This window comes from Microcaecilia unicolor, chromosome 2 (genome assembly GCF_901765095.1).
Source record: "Microcaecilia unicolor chromosome 2, aMicUni1.1, whole genome shotgun sequence".
In the NCBI taxonomy this organism is placed as follows: Eukaryota; Metazoa; Chordata; class Amphibia; order Gymnophiona; family Siphonopidae; genus Microcaecilia; species Microcaecilia unicolor.
The window spans coordinates 428,328,570-428,349,457 of record NC_044032.1 but is presented as its reverse complement, the minus strand read 5'-3'; the positions used below and the strand labels follow the sequence as shown (position 1 = coordinate 428,349,457).

Genomic DNA, 20,888 nt, shown 5'->3' with positions numbered 1-20,888 from the left:
GGGAGAGAAGGAGGGGACATGGAAAATGGCAGAAGAGAGAGAAGCTGCTGGAGAGAAACTGGGGGAGACCTTAGCTGGTCAAATGGAGAAATGCTGGATGAAAGGAGGGAGAAAGAGGGAAAATGCTGGAAGGAGGGAGCAGAAAGAGGGAAGACGCTGAATGGAAGGGTAGGAAGAGAAAGAGGAAAGCCACTGGTAGGATGAGAGAGGACATGCTGAATGGAAAAGGGTAGAGAGATAACTGTCTAGAAGGAAGGGGAGATAGAGGGAGACAATGGATGGATGGATTGGGAGAGGGTAATAGGTGGAAGAATGGAGAGAGAAAGAGGGATGACACTGGATGGAAGGGTAGGAAGAGAAAGAGGAAAGCCACTGGTAGGATGAGAGAGGACATGCTGAATGGAAAAGGGTAGAGAGATAACTGTCTAGAAGGAAGGGGAGATAGAGGGAGACAATGGATGGATGGATTGGGAGAGGGTAATAGGTGGAAGAATGGAGAGAGAAAGAGGGAAGACGCTGAATGGAAGGGTAGGAAGAGAAAGAGGAAAGCCACTGGTAGGATGAGAGAGGACATGCTGAATGGAAAAGGGTAGAGAGATAACTGTCTAGAAGGAAGGGGAGATAGAGGGAGACAATGGATGGATGGATTGGGAGAGGGTAATAGGTGGAAGAATGGAGAGAGAAAGAGGGATGACACTGGATGGAAGGGTAGGAGAGAAAGAGGGAAGGTGCTGGATGGAAGGTTAGGGAGAGAAAGAGGAGACGCTGGATTCAGAGAGAGGGAGAGACACTGAAAGGATAGGGAGAGAAAGGGGGAGAGGATAGAGTTAATGAAAGACTGGAGAATAAGAGGAAGGGGCATGGTGAGAATAAAAGTGAGGAAAAGATGAAAAGGGATAGGTAGATGAAGTAAAAAGAGGGAAATTAAAGAATGGATAGTAAGAATTAATTAATCTGGACAGAGAGTGAGACAGAAAATAAATTGAAGAAAACAAAGAAAAAGGAGAGAAAAATTACAAATGAACAGGAAACCCTGGCAAGAGAGTTAAGAGAAGACAAAGGAATGCAGAATCTTGACTGGGACGAACACAATTAGAAAAAGTAAATGGCTAGACAACAAAGGTACAGAAAATAATTTTATTTTTAATTTAGGATAAAGCAATGTGGTAGCTGTGTTAATGAAGGCTAATAAATGCAAATAAAACATAAAATAGAAAATAAGGTGATACCTTCACTGATTTTAAAACACTTTTGATTAGTCTTCAGAGACCAACACTTCCTTCCTCAGGTCAGGAGAGGATGTCCTGACCTGAGGCAGGAGGATTTGGCCTCTGAAAGTTAATTGAAAAGGGTATTAGACTATTAAATAAAATATTTTCTGAAATGGCAGTGGGATTAAGGTGTGTCAGGGGGTGGAGCCAATACAGAGTAGGGCAGGGCTGGGGGTGTGTACTAAAAATCTCCCTCTCAAAAATTGGGACCCCTTGGCAGCTCTGAATGCGCCCAGATCGGAAGAAAGTTCCGGAGCGCGGAGCTGCCTGGAATGAATGGCGGCACCCGCTCAGCTGCCAGTCCAGGACTCCAGTCCAGCCCACCACCACCACGTGCACGCCATGCAGTGCACGTTTTACAGGAGGGTTGCGGAGCGGAGGTGAGGAGCACGAGCCTGGCCCTGGAAGGTTCTTCTTCATGATTTGACATTATTTCGAGGCAAGCCCAGCCCAGCAGCAATAGGAGCCGGTAATAAAAATTTAAATACTTTTTTTTTCATCATAATTTTTAACATTGTGTGACATGTGCTGTGTAATTTTTTTAAAATTGAGCTAGCTGGGGCCTGCCTGGGGCTGGTGATCACTATTAAAATATCCCATCTAGCTTTTCCAAGACATTTTTCTTGTAGACCCAAGCCGAATCCGCCCCCAAGTATACCCCAAGATACTTAAGACCCCCCCGGCCCAGGACAGAAGGAAGCTGGACAGAGAGGCGCACACACAAGGACTGCTGATGGGTAATGCCTCCGACTTCCCGAAATTTATACTAAGACCAGAGAACACACCAAACTCCCGTATGATGGCCATAACTTGCGGTAAGCTGGAGGACGCGTTGTCTAGCATGAGGAGCATATCATCCACAAACAAATTAATTCGATACTCCCAACCCCACATGGACACCCTTGACCAGGCAGGGTCCTGACGAGTCCGTGCTGCGAGAGGCTCCAGAGTCAGGATAAATAAAAGGGGGGATAACGGGCAACCCTGCCTGGTTCCCCCATGCAATGAAAACTTCTCAGTCAGATTGTCATTGATAATAATCTGAGCTAAGGGGTTACTTTAGAGTGCACGAATCCAGTCTAAAAATGTCATCCGAATACCAAATTGCTGTAGCACCCAAAACATATACTCCCAAATCACCTTATCGAAGGCCTCTGCATCCAGACTGGCCAAGATGGCATCCCCCGACTTTTGACTCCCCTCTAGCAAAAATAAGGCTTACTTTCCGTATATTGGCAGAAGCATACCTTCCCGGGTCAAAACCCACCTAATCTTTGTGGACTAAGGGGCAGAAACGAATTGAGCCTAGACGCCAGGGCCGCCGCCAAAATCTTAACATCCTGATTTAGCAACGAGATAGGCTTATAAGATCCCACAAGATCAACATCCTTACCCGGCTTGGGGAGGACCGTGATATAAACATGATTCAGGGTGGAGCCCATAGTTCGCGAGTCTTTCAAATCTTCACACATTGGGATAAAGGAAGGGATCACCAGATCCTGCAAAGTTTTGTAGAACTCAGTACTAAGACCATCTGGGCCTGGTTCCTTTGCCAATTTCAGCTGCCTAATGACTCTCTGCACCTCAATCCCTCACAAAGGAGCATTGAGGAGAGCCAACTGATCTGGCGTTACTTTAGTAAAGAACTCCTCACATTTTTCAATGGAAAAAGGGCTTTTACCATAGAGGTTAGTGTAAAACCAGATAAACTCCTTCTGTATGGCTTCCCTGCGCGTATGGTGGGTTCCAGCAGCATCCCTAATTCGGCCAGTGTAACTTTTTGCTGACCTCTGCTTCACTAAAAAAGCCAACAATTTACCAGTCTTATTGCCCCACTGCTAAAGGTGATATTTGTAAAGCTTAATACTATAGAGAGCCCTAGCGTCCAGCACCGCCTGAAGCTGTTTCTTAACATCAAAGTAAACCTTGCAGGATACATCAGACTGGCTGAAAACAAAAGCCCTTCCGGCATCTCCCAATTGCTTCGAAAGATCATGAATCTTACACTCCCTATCTCTATTTAAAGATGCAGTGTATACTATGATTTTACCTCGGATCACCGCTTTAGCTGCTTCCCAATAAACGCGAGGCCCCACAGACTGAACGTCATTCTCAGCAACATAGTCCAACCACCCCTGGCGTAGATATTTTCGAAACTCCCAATCTTGATAAAGAGCAGGGTTCATACGCCAACGAAACATATCCGCTCTGTCTCCCCACTCTAGCTCATCCCACACTGGGGAGTGGTCAGAAACATCGGGCGTCCCTATCCCTGCCTGCACAGCTCCCCGAACTAGAGAGTGCGATAGTAAGATGTAATCCAGGCGTGTATGGACCCCATGAGGTTGGGAAAAAAACGTATAATCACGCTCATCTGTATGATGCAAGCACCAATAATCCACCACCCCCATCTCTTGAATAAGGAAGTTTACCCCTTTCTCTTCATGGTCTTTGGAAGGTCTTTTGGGCGGCTTGCAGTCTATCAATGGGTCACTAGTGATATTAAAATCCCCTCCCCCCCCCCCCCCCAGGATTAAGGGATATTCATTGAAGGCGGCCAAACGCGCTACCAAAAGTGTAAAGAACTTGTGAGAATAAAAATGCGTAAATATTACAAAGAGCTACCCGCTGTCCTTGCAGTAACCCTGCCACAATTAGAAACCGACCTTCTGGGTCCTGGTACAACTTGTGCAGCGCAAACACTACACTTCTCTTAAACAATATGGCTACTCCCCGCTGCCTGCTATTATAAGCAGCAAAATATAAATCCCCCACCCAGTCCCTATTTACTTTAAGGTGTTCTGCTTTTCCGAAATGGGTTTCTGTAAAAACGCTATATCTGTATGCAATCTCTTGAGCACCTGCAAATTTTTTGCTCTTTTCACCGGAGAATGGACACCATCAACATTCAACGATACCACTTTAAAGAGCAACCATGGAGCACTGTCAGCAAGCGAGGATCAAACGAATACACTGCTATTTTCAATGTGCCCAGAAGACCTCCCAGCTGAGTCCCCCAGACAGAAGTGGAACTGACAGCACAAAACATAATTTCCCCTTCCAGACACTCTGTGATAGCAATGCCCCCCCCCCCCCCCACAATGCCCTATAGAAGTTCAGCAAACAAGGACCGCACTTATCCCTCATAACGCTCCCCACACTCCCTCCCCCCTCCCCCCCCCAAAGACAGAACCGCTCCCAAGGATTAAACCAAACCCGCCCCCTCCCTTCCAGCCAACCCACCCTAAAGAACAACAGAGAAAACACACAGAACCCATACCAAATCACAACAAGCATCCCTCTTCCTCCGCACCACTAACCTTCCCATGCCCCTCCCTCCCCACTCCCGTCTATAAGCAATACAAGATCTTCCTAAGAAACAGGAAATCTAAAGCAGTAGCATACTTAGACGAACTTAGGCACCCCTGTTTCAATCAACCAACGAGGAAGAAAAAAAGACAAAAAGTCCAACTTCTCCTTCAGGCTCACCCCAGCCCCAGACCGAGGTCCAGGCTGCCAGTCGTCATCAGGCTGCTCAGCAGTAGTGAAAATGTGTAAGACATAAACCAAACTCCTGCTCAGCACCTGTGCAGCATTGTATAGCAAAGTCGCGCACCACCGTCAATCATTGCAGCTTATTCACAAAAGAGCCCAAATCCCTGGGCTCGGTAAAAAAGATAGTTTTGTTGTCATGCACCACAAGCACCTTTGCCGGATACAACAGTGCAAATCTTATCCCTTTGTCAGAAAGGTGCTTACAATGCCGGCCCATCTGCCTCCTCTGATCCGCAACACGTGCTAAGTAATCTTGGAACAGCAGCAGCTTATGACCATTGTAGTCAATCAACTTCTTTCCTCTGTACGCCTGTAGTACTCTATCTTTATCCGCATAATTGAGTATTCTGGCCAGCACAGGTGCCGGTCGCTGCTCCCCCTCACGCAAGGCCCCAACACGATGGATCCTCTCAACTCTTAACACCTTATCTGGAAACTGTATGTTTAGGTATTCCGGCAACCACCTCTCGATGAAGTTCCATAGGGCCGTTTCTTTTACAGTCAGGCAAACCTATAATACGCAGATTATTTCAGCTGCCTCTGTTTTCTTGATCATGAACTTGCTGCAGTAGAAGTGGACATTGCTTCTCAAGCGCTAGAATCTTCATGTCTGCCGTCTCAGCACGATCATCCTGGCGCGATATATGGTTTCCGCCTGCTGAATTTGCAATCCCTGTCGCTCCAAGGAGTCTCGGATGTGATCCACCAACGTTTGCAGCTTAGACAATTTGTCCTCAAGCACAACTGATATCTGCTACAGTAAATCTTTAGTGGACTCCGCTGATAAACTCGTTGATGGAGGACTCACTGGCGCCGCTGCCATCTTCAGGCCCGAGGTCTGCACCCGGAGCTTTCCTACCCGTGGGGTCTTTGCGGGCATAACGCTTTATTCAGCTGTTAAAACGCACTGGAACACCGCCACAGGGCACCTCGGATGTTAATCTCGCTGTCAGGGATCATCTAGCCCCACTTATGGAAGATCTCACAGGTAAATTTGAAGAATTTGGGGTGGCCGGAGTGGAGCTTGGCTTAGAGACTTCCGCTCAGCTAAAGAGCATCACGTGACCCCATTTTATTCTCATTTTTGTGATTTTTGTTTTGTTTGGCCGAAAACAGCAGTAAGGTCTAATCATGTTCTGTTATTTTTGCTATATTCTTGTGAAAGGCAGCATTCACGTACACTTTCTGCTCTTAGGGTCTTGAAAGATTATAGTGTGTATATATAGAAGAATTCATTATGGATAAGGGACACCCACTTTATAAAACTCCTGTAGCTATGCTAACTTTAACAGCAAAAAGATTTGGCACTGTACCTTTTATCAAAGCTGTGGTTTTAAAGTGCTCCTGTTCTGTTGTTTTTTCCTCCTATATTAAAGCATTAATTAAAAAAAAAACCAAAACCCACAGGCATCACAATAACTATATTCACAATGGTAAGAAAAATAGAATTTGATGTACGATGAGAGAATTTTAGGGCTTTGTCTGTCTGATCACACCAAATTATGACGATAATAGATTATTAAAAATTAAGAAATAATCAGGAGGGCTCAAAAAGTTTTATATTATGAAATCTGTACGGTCATTTCTTTCTCTCTTGAATTTCAAACACTTTTTCCCCATCAGTACCTGTAGAATGAGAGTCGTGGCTTCAGGCAACATACATTCATGTTATAGGCCATATTCAAAATCCCAAAGACATTTGTTTCTTTAATCCTTTTAGGTGGCATGTAGCCCCAAATATTGTGGAGTGGGCCTTTTCATACATTAGAAACTTTAATATCTTCTTTGGTATGTGTAATTTTCTTCCACTAAATCTATCATTTTAACCGTGACTGTAGTGGAAGTTAGATCTGTCCTTTTGATACCACTAATGGCCAAAACACTTGATAAAATTCCTTAGGGGCTGGGGAACTGTGATCCTCATTTTTTTTTTCTTTCTAGACAAAACAGACTTGACTTCTGGGATTATTATTCTACTCCTAGGGGATTCTGCACCATGCAGAATTTCCCCTCGCCAAATAATTTTTTCACTGCTACAGAAATATGGAAGATGTGGGGCTGTTTGCTGCTTAGTTTCTCCTGCCTTCCTGCAGGATGCCAGCATCACGCATCTAATGTGCTTGGACCTCACCATATCTCATGAGGAGCTCAGTAGGAACTGTGCAAATCAAAAACATGCTGTGCCCGAATGTATGAGCTGATGTAGCTGCTGCAGAAAACCTGTGTAGATAGAACAATGTGGGAGCAATCAGCAGGCTGTTTTGGTTCAGAAGCTCGCTAGCTTCTTGCTTGGTTGGAAGGGGCAAAAAAAGAGAACTAGGTGTCTGCTTGTGGGGTGAAAGGCTGACTGAATGAATAAGTGGGAGGCAGATTGGTTGCTTGAGAGGGATACAGGCTGAATTGTTGCTTGGGTAGAGGGCAGGCTGCTTTATCTGCTTGAATAAGGGGCTGGCTGGCTTGCTTGCTGGCTGGTTGGGAACTGGGGAAAATAGGCTGGAGTGTTGGGGGTGATGGGAAGAGAGACTACCGTGTTTCCCCGAAAATAAGACCTACTCCGAAAATAAGGCCTACCGGAGTTTTGCTACAAATTTGTATTATAAGGCCTCCCCCGAAAGTAAGACCTACCTGAAGCAGTGCCGCCGAGAGCCGGACAAAGGCTGCTGCCGCCGCCCCAGAGGTCGCCACCCGCCCTCCATCGCTCCCGGAACTACCAGTACCTGAAACACCTCCTTTCACCTTCCTTCGCAAGTTCGGAGCAAGCAGCGGCAGGGCAGGCCACTCCTTCCTTCCGTGTTCCGCCCTCGCCTGACGTAACGTAACGTCAGGCGAAGGCGAGGCACAGAAGGAAGGAGAGGTCTGCCCTGCTGCTGCTTGCTCCGAACTTGCGAAGGAAGGTGAAAGGAGGCATTTCAGGTTGGGAGCGACGGAGGGCGGGTGGAGGGGGGGCCCGGCGACCTCAGTTGGGGGGCGACCTTGGGTGGGGGTGGCGACCCCGATGTTTCCCCGAAAAAAAAATAAGACCTCCCCTGAAAATAAGACCTAGCGGGTCTTGGGGAGGGAAAATTAATATAAGACAGTGTCTTATATTCGGGGAAACACGGTAGTAAAGAAAAGCTGAGTATGCAGAGAGTTGTGTATTGGTGGGAGAAGAAGAATAGTAGGATAACAAATATGGAGATGAATGGTCTGTTGCCATATGGTTAGGGCTTCTGGTTTTGGTGGATTTTAATCTGGCAATCCCATGGAGCCTGATAAGAGCTGTGAGCTGCCAGGAGCCCTGACTTCTTGAAACCACAGCTATTTTTGGCAACAACAGACACCACTGTTACCAGAAGTATTGGCAGCTGCATGAATTTGGCACTGCCTGCAACATAGAGCTTCCATATCATCAAGCTGATCAATCCATAGACTGGTGGGTTGTGTCCATCTACCAGCAGGTGGAGATAGAGAGCAAACTTTTGCCTCCCTATATGTGGTCATGTGCTGCCGGAAACTCCTCAGTATGTTCTCTATCTCAGCAGGTGGTGGTCACACACAGCAGCAGCTCTGGCTAGGCCTCCAAGCCTAATTTTTAGGTTTTGTTGAGTGCCTGGGGTTGAGGGCTCTTTTGAGCAAGTGCAAACCTGGTGGTGCCAGGTCCCTCCTTTTCTCCCCCCTCCCGCTGGCTCCGTTTAAAAAAAAAAAAAAAAATTTTTAAACGTCTTTAAAGGCGTTTAATTCGACGTTTCTTTAAACGTTCATTGCAGCTACTCACTGGGACACCAGTTCGTTACAGCTCGGAGCGGCAAGCAGGTAATTTTACCTTTTTATAGCGGGCAGGGGGTTCCCCGATTCTTCTCCTCGTGGCAATGGCGTCGGAGGGCGAGGGCGCAAAGGGTCGCTCCCCGGATCGCTGGAGCGCTTCTAGAGGGGATGCGGGGGTTTTACAACCTGATTCGCCCTTGATGGGTGATAGTTTAGTGACCGATGAATGTCCCGGTCGTTCCTCCGGCGTGGCAGTTTTTTTCCCGCCATAAACGCCCATCCCCCGCTCCTCGCCTCCGCCATCTTGGCCGGCCACGCGGCTCGGACGGCTTCTTCGGGGCCGCCCTTGAGGTTGGAGACATTAATGCCATGAACGCCCTTAATTTGGGCGACGGCACAAAAGCGGCTAAAGTTAAGCGCCGTTCTTCCCGCGCGGCTCCTTCACGGAGTTTCGCGCCGGACGCCATTTTGGATGCGCAGCATGTCTCTCCCCCGCTATTGCGAGCGCCGGTTGAGAGTGCGTCTAGGGCTGTTGCCCAGGCTGCGGAAGTGCACAGTCTGGGGGGTTTCTCCCCCGAGTTTGTTTTGCTGCTGCATCAGGCTTTCCTCATGCAAACGCTGCCCCTGCTCCCTCTTCTGATAAAGAGGTTGAGGTTCCCAGAGGTAAACGCCCTCGGGTTGATTTCCAGGCCTTGGAGGACTTTTGTCTCCTCCGATGTAGATGAGGGCAGCGTGTCTGAGGTCTCCCAACGATCCTTTGCGGATTCCTTGGAGGAGATAGATCCCCGCTCGGATGGAGCGGATGACCCCTCTGCAGCACGGCTTTTTAGCCCAGAGGATTTGCCCAACCTGTTGTTACAGGCCATGGACACTTTGAAGATTTCCTCTCCGGAGGACGTCTCTCCCTCAGCCCCTGTTGGCTCTGCCATTATGCTGGGGACGAAGCGCCCGCCTAGAACCTTCCACGTGCATGATGCCATGCACACCTTAATTGCGGCTCAATGGGATGTCCCGGAAACGAGCCTTAAAGTGGCTAGGGCTATGTCCCGCCTCTATCCTTTGGCTGTGAGTGAACGTGAGGCCTATCTGTGGCCTACCGTGGATTCTTTAATCACTGCGGTGACTAAGAAAACGGCGTTGCCGGTGGAAGGTGGCACGGCCCTAAAGGACGCCCAAGACAGAAGATTGGAGGCGGCCTTAAGGTCGTCCTTTGAGGCAGCTGCTTTAAGTTTGCAGGCCTCAGTTTGCGGCTCCTATGTGGCCAGGGCGTGCCGGACTATGGTGCAGCGGGCTTCCCCCTCGGATCATTCCTTGAGGGCTGATTGGCCGGCCCTGGAATCGGGCTTAGCCTATTTGGCAGACTTGCTGTATGATGTCTGGAGAGCCTCAGCTAAAGGCATGGCTCAGACAGTCTCTGCGCGGCGGTGGCTTTGGCTGAAACATTGGTCTGCTGACCACGCCTCTAAATCCCGCCTGGCTAGATTGCCTTTTAAAGGCAAGCTGCTCTTTGGGGTCGAGCTGGACAAAATCGTGACCGATCTCGGCACGTCTAAGGGCAAGAAATTACCAGAGGTCAGGGCTCGGGTTAGTACTCGTCCCGATACCTCCAGAGGACGATTGCAGGAAGCCCATCGGTACCGCCCGGGCAAGTCGGGTTCCTCTGCCCCCTCTTCCTTCAAGAGGAATTTCTCCCCCAAGCAGCATTCCTTTCGCAGAGACCGCCGTCCCGGAGGTGCTCCCTCCGGTCCTCCCCCAGGGTCTCGTACCCAATGACGGGGCCTTGGTCCACGCCCCAGTGCAGATTGGAGGACGGCTGTCCTCGTTTCTGGGCGAGTGGACCACTATAACTTCAGACGCGTGGGTGCTGGAAGTCATCAGAGGCGGCTACAAGCTAGAGTTCTGCCAACCCTTAAGAGACGGGTTTGTACTCTCTCCCTGCAAGTCTCCGGTCAAGCTGTGGTAGTGCAGCAGACCTTGGACAACCTGATCCGCCTGGGTGCGGTCGTTCCGGTGCCAAAAAATCAGATTGGCAAGGGACGTTACTCCATTTACTTTGTGGTTCCAAAGAAAGGAGGTTCTGTCCGGCCTATCCTCGACCTCAAAGGGGTCAATCGGGCCTGGAAAGTGAGGCACTTTCGCATGGAGACTCTCCGCTCTGTTATAGCGGCAGTGAAGGCAGGAGAGTTCTTGGCTTCCTTGGACATCAAGGAAGCGTACCTGCATATTCCCATCTGGCCTCCTCTCCAACGCTTTCTGCGTTTTACAGTCCTGAGACGACACTTCCAGTTCAGAGCCCTCCCTTTCGGGTTGGCTACTGCTCCGCGGACCTTTTCCAAAGTAATGGGGGTCATAGCGGCCTTCCTGCTAAAGGAAGGAGTACAAGTCCATCCTTATCTGGACGACTGGTTGATCCGAGCCCCCTCTTATGCAGAGTGCGGCAAAGCTATGGACCGGGTAGTTGCTCTTTTGAGCTCCCTGGGATGGATCATCAACTGGAAGAAGAGCCAGCTGCGCCCGACTCAGTCCCTGGTGTATCTGGGAGTTCGATTCGACACCCAAGTGGGCAGAGTGTTCCTGCCAGACAATCAGATTGTCAAGCTTCAGGCTCAGGTGGACTAGTTCCTAGTAGCCTCTCCTATTCGGGCTTGGGACTACGTGCAGCTGTTTGGCTCTATGACGGCCACGATGGAAGTAGTGCCCTGGGCCAGGGCTCATATGAGACCACTACAGCTATCTCTGCTGCTGCGCTGGACTCCGATGTCGGAGGATTATGCTGTGCGCCTTCCCGTGGACCCAGCAGTGCGCAAGGCGCTGAGCTGGTGGACGCAGACAGACAAGTTGTCTGCAGGATTGTCTCTGGTGACCCCGGAGTGGATTGTCGTCACGACAGACGCCTCTTTGATGGGCTGGGGAGCCCACTGCTTGGGAAGGACAGCGCAGGGGCTCTAGTCTCCTGCAGAGGCAAGTGGTCTATCAACCTCCTGGAACTCAGAGCCATTCGGTTGGTGTTATTGGAGTTCATCCCGGTACTGGTGTTGAAGCCTGTACGGGTCCTGTCGGACAATGCCACGGCTGTGGCCTATATCAACCGCCAGGGAGGTACCAAGAGCGCCCCTCTAGCCAGGAGGCTATGAGTTTTTGCCAGTGGGCGGAAGCGAACCTGGAGCAGCTTTCAGCGGCCCACATTGCCGGAGTCATGAATGTCAAGGCGGACTTTCTCAGTCGCCATACCTTGGAGCCCGGAGAGTGGCAACTATCTGCTCAGGCGTTCTTGGACATCACGAAGCGCTGGGGCCAGCCGAGCCTAGATCTGATGGCGTCATCGGCCAATGGCCAAGTGCCGCGCTTTTTCAGCAGAGGACGGGACCCTCGATCCCTGGGAGTAGATGCTCTTCTCCAACAGTGGCCGACACAAGAGCTCCTCTATGTGTTCCCGCCCTGGCCCATGTTGGGCAGGGTGCTAGACCGGGTGGCAAAGCATCCCGGCAGGGTAATCCTGGTGGGTCCGGATTGGCCCAGACGTCCCTGGTATGCGGACTTGTTCAGGCTCTCAGTCGACGATCCTCTGCGGCTGTCAGTGGAGCAGGGCCTGTTACATCAGGGTCCCGTGGTGATGGAGGATCCCTCTCCCTTTGGTCTTACGGCCTGGCTATTGAGCGGCAGCGTCTGAGGAAGAAGGGCTTCTCAGACAAGGTCATCGCCACTATGCTGAGAGCGAGGAAGCGCTCTACTTCTACTGCTTACGCCAGGGTCTGGCGTATCTTTGCAGCATGGTGTGAAGCAGGCTCACTTTCTCCATTCACTGCTCCAATTTCTTCAGTGTTGGTGTTCCTGCAAGAAGGTCTGGAGAAAGGCCTGTCGCTCAGTTCCCTTAAAGTCCAGGTAGCGGCTCTGGCTTGCTTCAGGGGCCGCCTGAAGGGTGCTTCCCTGGCTTCGCAGCCAGATGTGGTGCGCTTTCTCAAGGGAGTTAATCACCTGCGCCCTCCTCTGCACTCAGTGGTGCCTGCGTGGAATCTCAACCTGGTGCTAAGAGCATTGCAGAAGCCGCCTTTGGAACCCTTGTCGAGGGCATCTCTGAAAGACCTGACGTTGAAAGCAGTCTTTTTGGTGGCTATCACTTCAGCCAGAAGAGTTTCCGAGCTCCAGGCGCTCTCATGTCGAGAGCCTTTTCTGCAGTTCACTGAGGCAGGAGTGACTATGCGCACAGTGCTTGCCTTCCTGCCCAAGATTGGTTCTCGCTTCCATGTGAATCAGCAGCTCTGTCTCCCTTCCTTTCGTAGGGAGGACTAATCAGAGGAGTACTCCGCTCTTGAATATCTGGATGTGAGACGAGTCATCATCAGATACTTGGAAGTGACCAATGATTTCCGGAAATCGGATCATCTGTTTGTCCTGTTTGCAGGTCCTCGTAAGGGTCTGCAGGCTGCTAAGCCTACAGTGGCAAGATGGGTCAAGGAAGCCATTGCAGCGGCTTATGTGGCCGCGGGGAAGGTGCCGCCTATCCAGCTGAAGGCTCACTCCACGAGAGCTCAGGCGGCCTCGATGGCAGAGGCCGGATCCGTCTCCCTGGAAGAGATATGCAAGGCGGCAACGTGGGCTTCGGCTCATACATTCTCCAAGCATTACCGTTTGACTGTGGCTGCACGGGCGGAGGCCCGGTTTGGAGCTTCAGTGTTGAGGTCAGGGATTTCTATGTCCCGCCCTGGGTGAGTACTGCTTCGGTACATCCCACCAGTCTATGGATTGATCAGCTTGATGATATGGAAGGTAAAATTATGTATAATCATACCTGATAATTTTCTTTCCATTAATCATAGCTGATCAATCCATAGCCCCTCCCAGATATCTGTACTGTTTATATTCTGGTTGAATTTTAGGTTCAAGTTTAGCCTTCAGTTACTTCAGGAGGACTTCGTGTTCAAGTTCTTCTTTCACTTGGATTCTTCAAGAGTTGAGACGAGTTTGTGTTACAGTGAGCTGCTGCATTCCTCTCCCCTCCGTTTTACGGGGCTAGATTGAGACATAAATTCTGCCGGCACTCCCTCCCGCTTCGTGCGGCTGTAGGGCAGCTTTGTACCCCTCCCGCTTCGGCGGTGTTAGGGTCAGTCAGCTCCTCCCGCGGTTGCGGTTGCAGGATAAGCCAGATCCCCCCGCATCGGCGGGTGTGGTGTCCCTCCCCCGCTCCGCGGGGATGAGCTGGACGGATTCCCCTCCCCCACTTGTGTGGGGATGAGCTGGGTTAATTCCCCTCCCCCGTTTCGGCGGTGGTGAGCTGGGCAGAGTGTCCCTTCGTGGGTGTAATTCTCTAAGTGCTGAGTCCTGCGGATGGAGCTTTGATATCGACATACTGAGGAGTTTCCGGCAGCACATGACCACATATAGGGAGGCAAAAGTTTGCTCTCTATCTCCACCTGCTGGTAGAGGGACACAACCCACCAGTCTATGGATTGATCAGCTATGATTAATGGAAAGAAAATTATCAGGTATGATTATACATAATTTACCTTTCTTTGGGCTCCACAGCTTGATAGAGTAAAATCCCCCAAAACTAGAATCTCTGTTTAAGTGCATTGTTAAACTATATTTGGCTGAATTCTGCCCTTCTTCCTAAAGAAATCTTCCATATGTGAGAAATATTATTTATTTCTGACTTTTTTGTTTGTTTTAATTATAACTCAGTGATTACACTGTAATATCTTGACAAGTAAAGTTACAAAATTTACATTTTGTCGGCGGGGGGGGGGGCAGAATTTTTATTGCACAGATTTTGCCCAGGAGTAGATTATTCCTGAGAAAATCAAGTTGTAAACTTTCCTAGTTGTGATCATTGTTTATCTCAACACCCATGATCTGGCCTTCACACTCCCAAAAACCCATGGATATTGATGGATGAGCAGAGACCCTCGCTAATAAGTGCTATGAAAATGTTCCATATAAACTCTGATTCATTCAGTGTGACAGAATTTTTGCAAATTTATTTTTCACTGAGTATTGAGTGCTTTTCTATGGGAGGAGGGGGTGGGTTTTTTTTTTTGTTTGTTTTCTTTGTTTTGTTGTTGTTTTGGGTGGGGGGGTTGTCTTCACAGATGTTTTGGTGTTTGTAGAGTTCTAAATGGTATAGTACTGCTGCATCTTTTTCCTTTAGTTTTTTTGATGGCACTGAACGCTTTCATTTTTGTACATGCAGGCTCAAAAGACTCAGAAGCCATCCCAGAAACCTGCCCCTGCAGTTGCTTCAGCTGCCCCATTGGTAAAGGATCCACTAGTGAAGAAACCAGAAGTGAAGCCCAAGCAAGATACTGCAAGTACCTTCTTAGCATTTAAGAGGACAGAAGTGAAGGTATTGTATCTTAAGAGAATCCTTATTGCTACTGCTGCACAGCTAAGTACTATACAGAGAGAGAGAGAGAGATGCACACTATTCCTATGGAGAAAAAAAAAGTATATAGCTTTCTTCACTCTTCTACTCTGTGCCTGTTGGGAACCTATCACTTTTAAATATTTACAGATTTAAAGAGTTTATAGTTAAAGCAAAAACTGTAAACACATGGTTTAAAGTCTTGAGTGCAGAACTTGCTCAGAATTTCTTATACTGCTCAAGATACAAAAACATTTTAATAATTCTAAATTGTATTCGCATAGCCTGTGATATCCAGAAAACTCAAGGCAGTGTACACTTGCAGAAAAATAAAAGAACAATATGCATCCTTAAGATAATATCAGGGTATACATAAAATATACAAAAATATATGTTAGGTTACACTTTCTTCAGAAAGTAAACCTTGATAATGGTGGCAGAAAAAGACCATATGGCCTATCCTCTCTGCCTATCCAAAGCAACATCCCAGTTTCTAACATCCCTTCCTCTTCTTCAGAGATCCTCAGTGTTTGTCCCATGCTTGCTTGAATTCTGATACTGCCCTCATCCCCACCGCCTCCATTGCATTAGATTACTCCCAATTATACCCTGTTTTACCCTCATCTTACCACTCCTAGTTCCAAAGCCTCTTTTACACTGAAAAATGGCCTGACACCCATGCACTTATACGTTAGAGGTGTTTAAATGGCTCCTTTCCTGCCTCTCCTCCGGGATATACATGTTTAGATTTTTTTTAATCTGTCTGGGAGCACCTTTGTTGCTTAATAATAATGTGCTCTTCATCTTAAATACCTGGGTTTTTGCATAAAGTTGAGAGAGTTTACCACACACTAAATTGTAAAAGACAGGGCTGAGCAACAAGTCACTTCTGTCTTGGCCTACAGATAAATAGTGTTGTTTCTTCCTGAAGCCCTCCAACTCCCATATACTTTCATTGCTTGTATCTACTTTTGATATTGTAGGTTATTTATTATTATCCAGTATATTTAGGGAATGTGACTTGATATACCACCTTTCTCTGGGGGTTTTCTCAGCTACATTCAATGCGGTTTACATAGGTACTTATTTGTACCTGGGGCAATGGAGGGTTAAGTGACTTGCACAGAGTCACAAGGAGCTGCAGTCATAATTGAACCCAGTTTCTCAGGATCAAAGTCCGCTGCACTAACCACTAGGCTACTCCCTCCAATTCCTAGGCTTTGTGATTTCAGGGTTTGTTTTGTTTATTTGTTTGTTTTTTTAGAAAGGGACTATAATCTAGATCTGAAGTGCTAGCAAGAGACTCGGAAATGCAGTGAGGTAACTCTTCCCAGAGAACAGTTACAGGTGAACAGCATGTTTACTTAGGAAATGGAAGAGGGCTTGTTACTAGATTTGTAGTAATCATATTTGGCTGTTCTACAGTTGCACATTGTGGCAGTTCATTATGGATGGTAACTTTAGATGTTTTCTTCTTGTTTTAGTCTGCTGCTTAGTATGTCTCATCTTTAGCATGGCACAGGTTCTCTAAGCCCTTGGAAGCCAGTGTTTTTCTGAATGTGCCAGTTGTCAGAATTGATAATTCCTTAAAATCTTTTATCTCTTATTGATTGATACTAGTCATAGAAACAGGATGTCTAATGTATTCCCTGTATACAGAGTACTGCACCAGGTTTGTGCATTTAACAATGAGTTGATAAGTACATAAGCATCAGTCCATATTTGATTCATGCAAGATAGAAAAGTATTATCTAGACAATTCTGCAAGTGTATCTCTGCTTTGAGAGGCAGCTAGTATATGTGCTTGTAGCAATGCATAGTGGAAAAACTCTTACATTTTTTATACATTTCTAAGTACAGGTCCTTATTTATAATTGTGCTTGGTGTTTTATTCCTTTTGTAAAATTGATTGGCAACCAATCAGACCATCTGAAGGACCAATAAATAAAAGATTGCCAGTAGAGGACACTGTGGTTCTGCGTGTAGCAGCTGTTTATAATCTTTTTACGAACTAGAGCCTATTAAACTCAGATTACTTCTCAATGAAATCATCTGGAACGTTAAAAGAAAAGCTTAGAAATGAGTCTGTCTTCACCAGGGGAAGTAATGCCTCTTCAGTACTGGTGTTGGCAGTGCTTCCATTGCTTGGGACATGACAGGCCTGTCATCTCTAATCGTGAAGCCATATAACAGCAAGGTGCAGGAATAAAATGAGCCCACATCTGTTTTCAATGGTTTTGTAAGTCACTTTGGTTTATATTTGTCTAGAAAAATAGGCTATAAGTGTGAAATGAAATGAGAGCTATTACTTTGTTCTCTACTTCAGGCAGACTGCTCTGAGTGTTTAATAAGGGTAAATGGGGTGTAAGGCAGGACAGTTCTATAATAAATGCCATGCTAAGTCAGATAAATAGTCCTTCAAACTCAGCATCTTTTCTATGGCATTGACTATACCTATCACTTGAAAGCGTCCACCAGGTTTTACAAGGAAGATCCTTTCCCTGGTGCTCATTTTCAGAAATAAGAGATGAGGATTCCAAATTTATTAAAGAAAGAGAAAAAAATTATATTTGTGTTAACCAAAAATTCTAAGTATTAGAATCATTTGTCCTTTCCATTTTTTTTATAATTAACAATATTTGGGGTGCAGAAATCCAAAAGAGATGTACCAGACAAGAGGGGAGAGATTGGTAAGCTTGGCTCAGGAGAGGGACCTTGGTGTCTAAGGATCTCAAGGTGATGAAACAATGCGACAAGGCAGTGGCCACAGCCAGAAGGATGTTAGGCCTCTTAGAGGGGTATAACCAGCAGAAGAGAAGAGGTGTTGATGCCCCTGTACAAGTCGTTGGTGAGACCCCACTTGGAGTATTGTGTTTAGTTTTGGAAGCCATATCTCGCTAAGGATGTAGAAAGACTTGAAGCAGTTCAAAGAAAAGCAACGAAAATGGTATGGGGTTTGTGTTGCATGACGTATGAGGAGAGACTTGATAACCTGAACTTGTATACCCTGGAGGAAAGGAGAAATAGTGGTGATATGATACAGACATTCATGTATTTGAAAGGTATTAATACACAAACAAACCTTTTCCACAAATGTGAAGGTGGAAGAACTAGAGGACATGAATTGAGGTTGAAGGCGAAGCCCACTCAAAAAATGTTAGGAAGTATTTTATCACCGATAGGGTGGTAGATATCTGGAATGCCCTCTTGTGGGAGGTGGTGGTAGAGTTGAAAACGGTAACAGAATTCAAAAATATGAGAGATAAAAAGGAATTTTATGTAGAAGGAATGGATCCAAAGAAGATTAGCATAGATATGTGGCAACATCAGTAATTGGGATGCAAATCCAGTGCTAGGCAAACTTCTACTGTCTGTGCCCTGATTGTGGCTGAATAGATTTGGATGGGTTGGAGTGGGGCTTTGATGATGACTTCTGAAGTTTTAGAACAAGGACCGTGCCAGGCAGTCTTCTACAGTCTGTGCCCTGAAAATGGCAAGGACAAATGAAGATCAGGTATACATATACAATTCTCTCTGATATTGAAAAACATTGTTAGACATGTTTAAACTGTATTTATTTTTTAAAAATTGATCTCTGATCTGTGACCAGTCTTTGCAAAATAGTCTAGCTGTCAAGTGAACAGTTCCTTATGATGATCTGTTACTGCACTGTGTGTCATGGAACCTAAAGGAGAAATAGGCGATATTTCCCCCAATTCTATAAAAAAAAAATCGCCAAAAATTGTGCTGCAAATTTGGGCACATGTCCAATTTGCACCCCAATTTAATTAAATAAGCTAATTAGTACAAGTAATTGGCTTTTTAACAATTATTGGCACTAATTAGAATTTATTGAAGTTTGCATGTGTAAATGTAGGCTTTTAAAATTTTTTTGAGTATTTCAAACTTTCTTATCTCAAATGACAGTGAAATGAAAAAAATTTGTCAACTGAGAGAATATTGTGATAGCAAAGTCATTTTAATCATGCTCACAGATATTAGATAGTGCTTCATTATGCATGATTGTGCAGCAAATGATTTTTGGCAATCAGACAATGCACCTGTGAATGTTAGCTTTTATAGATGATTAATTCTTGAATTTTGTGTTTTAGCCATCAACAGTTTCAGGAAACTCCTCCAGTGCTGCTGTTTCTTCCTCATCTGCCAGTGGTCTTACAGGATGGGCTGCTTTTGGAGCTAAGACTTCCTCTGCAGGTCCTGCCACTACCAAACTGGGTTCAGCAAGTCAGACTACCAGTGGGAAACCTTCGTCATCCACTGCACAGAAACCAGGCACTTTATCTGGATTGGCTACCTCCAAAGCGGGACTGGGTTCCAAACCTAGTTCAAATACCAGTAGCACAAGTCCTGTTACAGTGAAAGCTCTGCCACCTCTGGCAATCGTAAAAACTGGTCTCAGCCGTGCACTTAGCAGTGACAGTGCAAGCAAAATCAACCTGCCTAGTCCAAGCAGCACAGCCTCAGGTAGTGGCAGCAGTCAGGTTACTAGTGGAAATGGAGGCAGTGGGGTGGGGGCAAGCAGTGGGAGCTCCACTAGCAAAGCAGCTTCTGATGCTGGCAACCAGGCTGCAGGCTTGAAGGTCCCTACATCCCAGGAATCGCAGCTGAATGCCATGAAGCGACTTCAGATGGTCAAGAAAAAGGCTGCTCAAAAGAAACTCAAGAAGTAGTACAGCTGCTAAGTGTAATTTTGGATTTGTTCTTCAACTTTTCACATATAAATGCTGCCATCAATGGACACCGTAACATAATATCTTTATTCTCTGTCTGTGTTGAACATGGTTACTCTCTTATATAATTACTAATTCTCCGAGGACAAGCAGACTGCTTGTTATCAATGATGGATCGTCATCCACGGCGGCCCCCACCAACGGAATGTTTCAAAGCAAAAACCTCAAAAGCTTTGACAGAACCTTCTGGCTCGCGGGGTGCGCGCACTGCGCATACGCGGCCGTCTTCCCACCCATTGCGTGAGAGACCCGGTCAGTTCCCTTTTTTCCCGCGGTGAAGAGAGGCAGCGATTGTTGTCTCTTCTGTCCCCTTTTTCAGAGCCTTCGGCCGTTTTTTTGGAGAGTTTCTCCGTATTTTTTCTCTTCAGTTTTCTTCTTTCTACTTTTAAACTACATAAAAAAAAAAAAAAGTAGTAGAAGTCCTTTAGCTCTTTAGTTTTGTCCTTTCCGAAGTTTCCTTTCGCTTCCGATGCGGCCCTCTTTTTTGTGCTCTCCTTTTGGGCACAATTGCGGATTTTGATCTCGCCGCCGCTATTTTTCCATCCATATCATCGAGGACTTCCAGCAGCTTCAAGAAGTGTACTCGGTGCAACCGGACGATCTCGGGTACTGATCCCCCACGCATGGTGTCTTCAGTGCCTTGGACCCGACCATCGCCCAGACGCATGTAAGTTGTGTCTTAGCTTGAAAAAGCGGACACAGGCGTCGAGACAAGTTCTTCGGGACCGACTTTTCGGAGCTTCGTCCAGTTCCTCGGCATCGACATTGGTACCGAGGTCGGCGGCGTCGATGTCGGCACCGGGGATGGCATTGACTTCAGGAGTGCAGGTAATGGCTGTCCAGAGACCACCACACGCTGGGAGCAGTGAGCCGTCGAGTGGGTCTCCACCTGTCTCAAAGTCTCCTGCTGTTCAGAGCCCACGGGACCAACCACTCTCGGACCTGACCCCGAGGAGGCATGTGGATTCCACGTCCTCCTTGTCGGTACCGAGGAGTATCGATGACGTGCATCGAGCGAAGGCGAAGAAGCATCATCATCGATCTTCCAAGCACGGTACCAGGAGCTCTGGGGCTTCGAAGGATTTGGCACCCGTGAAGCACCGACGCCGGGAGGATCGCTCGCCCTCCATACAAGAGGTGTCAGTGCGTCGGTCTTCGGGCAGCCCGGTACCACCTCCTCAACCTCCACGGATTTTGACGCCGATTCCT

At 47.2% G+C, this 20,888-nt stretch overlaps 1 protein-coding gene across 1 annotated transcript in view; it reads left to right on the top strand.

Annotated features, from left to right (window-relative positions):
• INTS12 (integrator complex subunit 12) overlaps positions 1–20,007 on the top strand; it is a 61,420-nt gene extending 41,413 nt beyond the window's left edge. Inside the window, exons 6-7 of the mRNA XM_030190765.1 lie at positions 14,758–14,910; positions 19,041–20,007. Of these exons, the coding sequence (XP_030046625.1) occupies positions 14,758–14,910; positions 19,041–19,619 (732 nt within the window). The 3' untranslated portion in view covers positions 19,620–20,007. The remainder of the gene's footprint in view (positions 1–14,757; positions 14,911–19,040) is intronic.
• Positions 20,008–20,888: the final 881 nt, after the last annotated feature.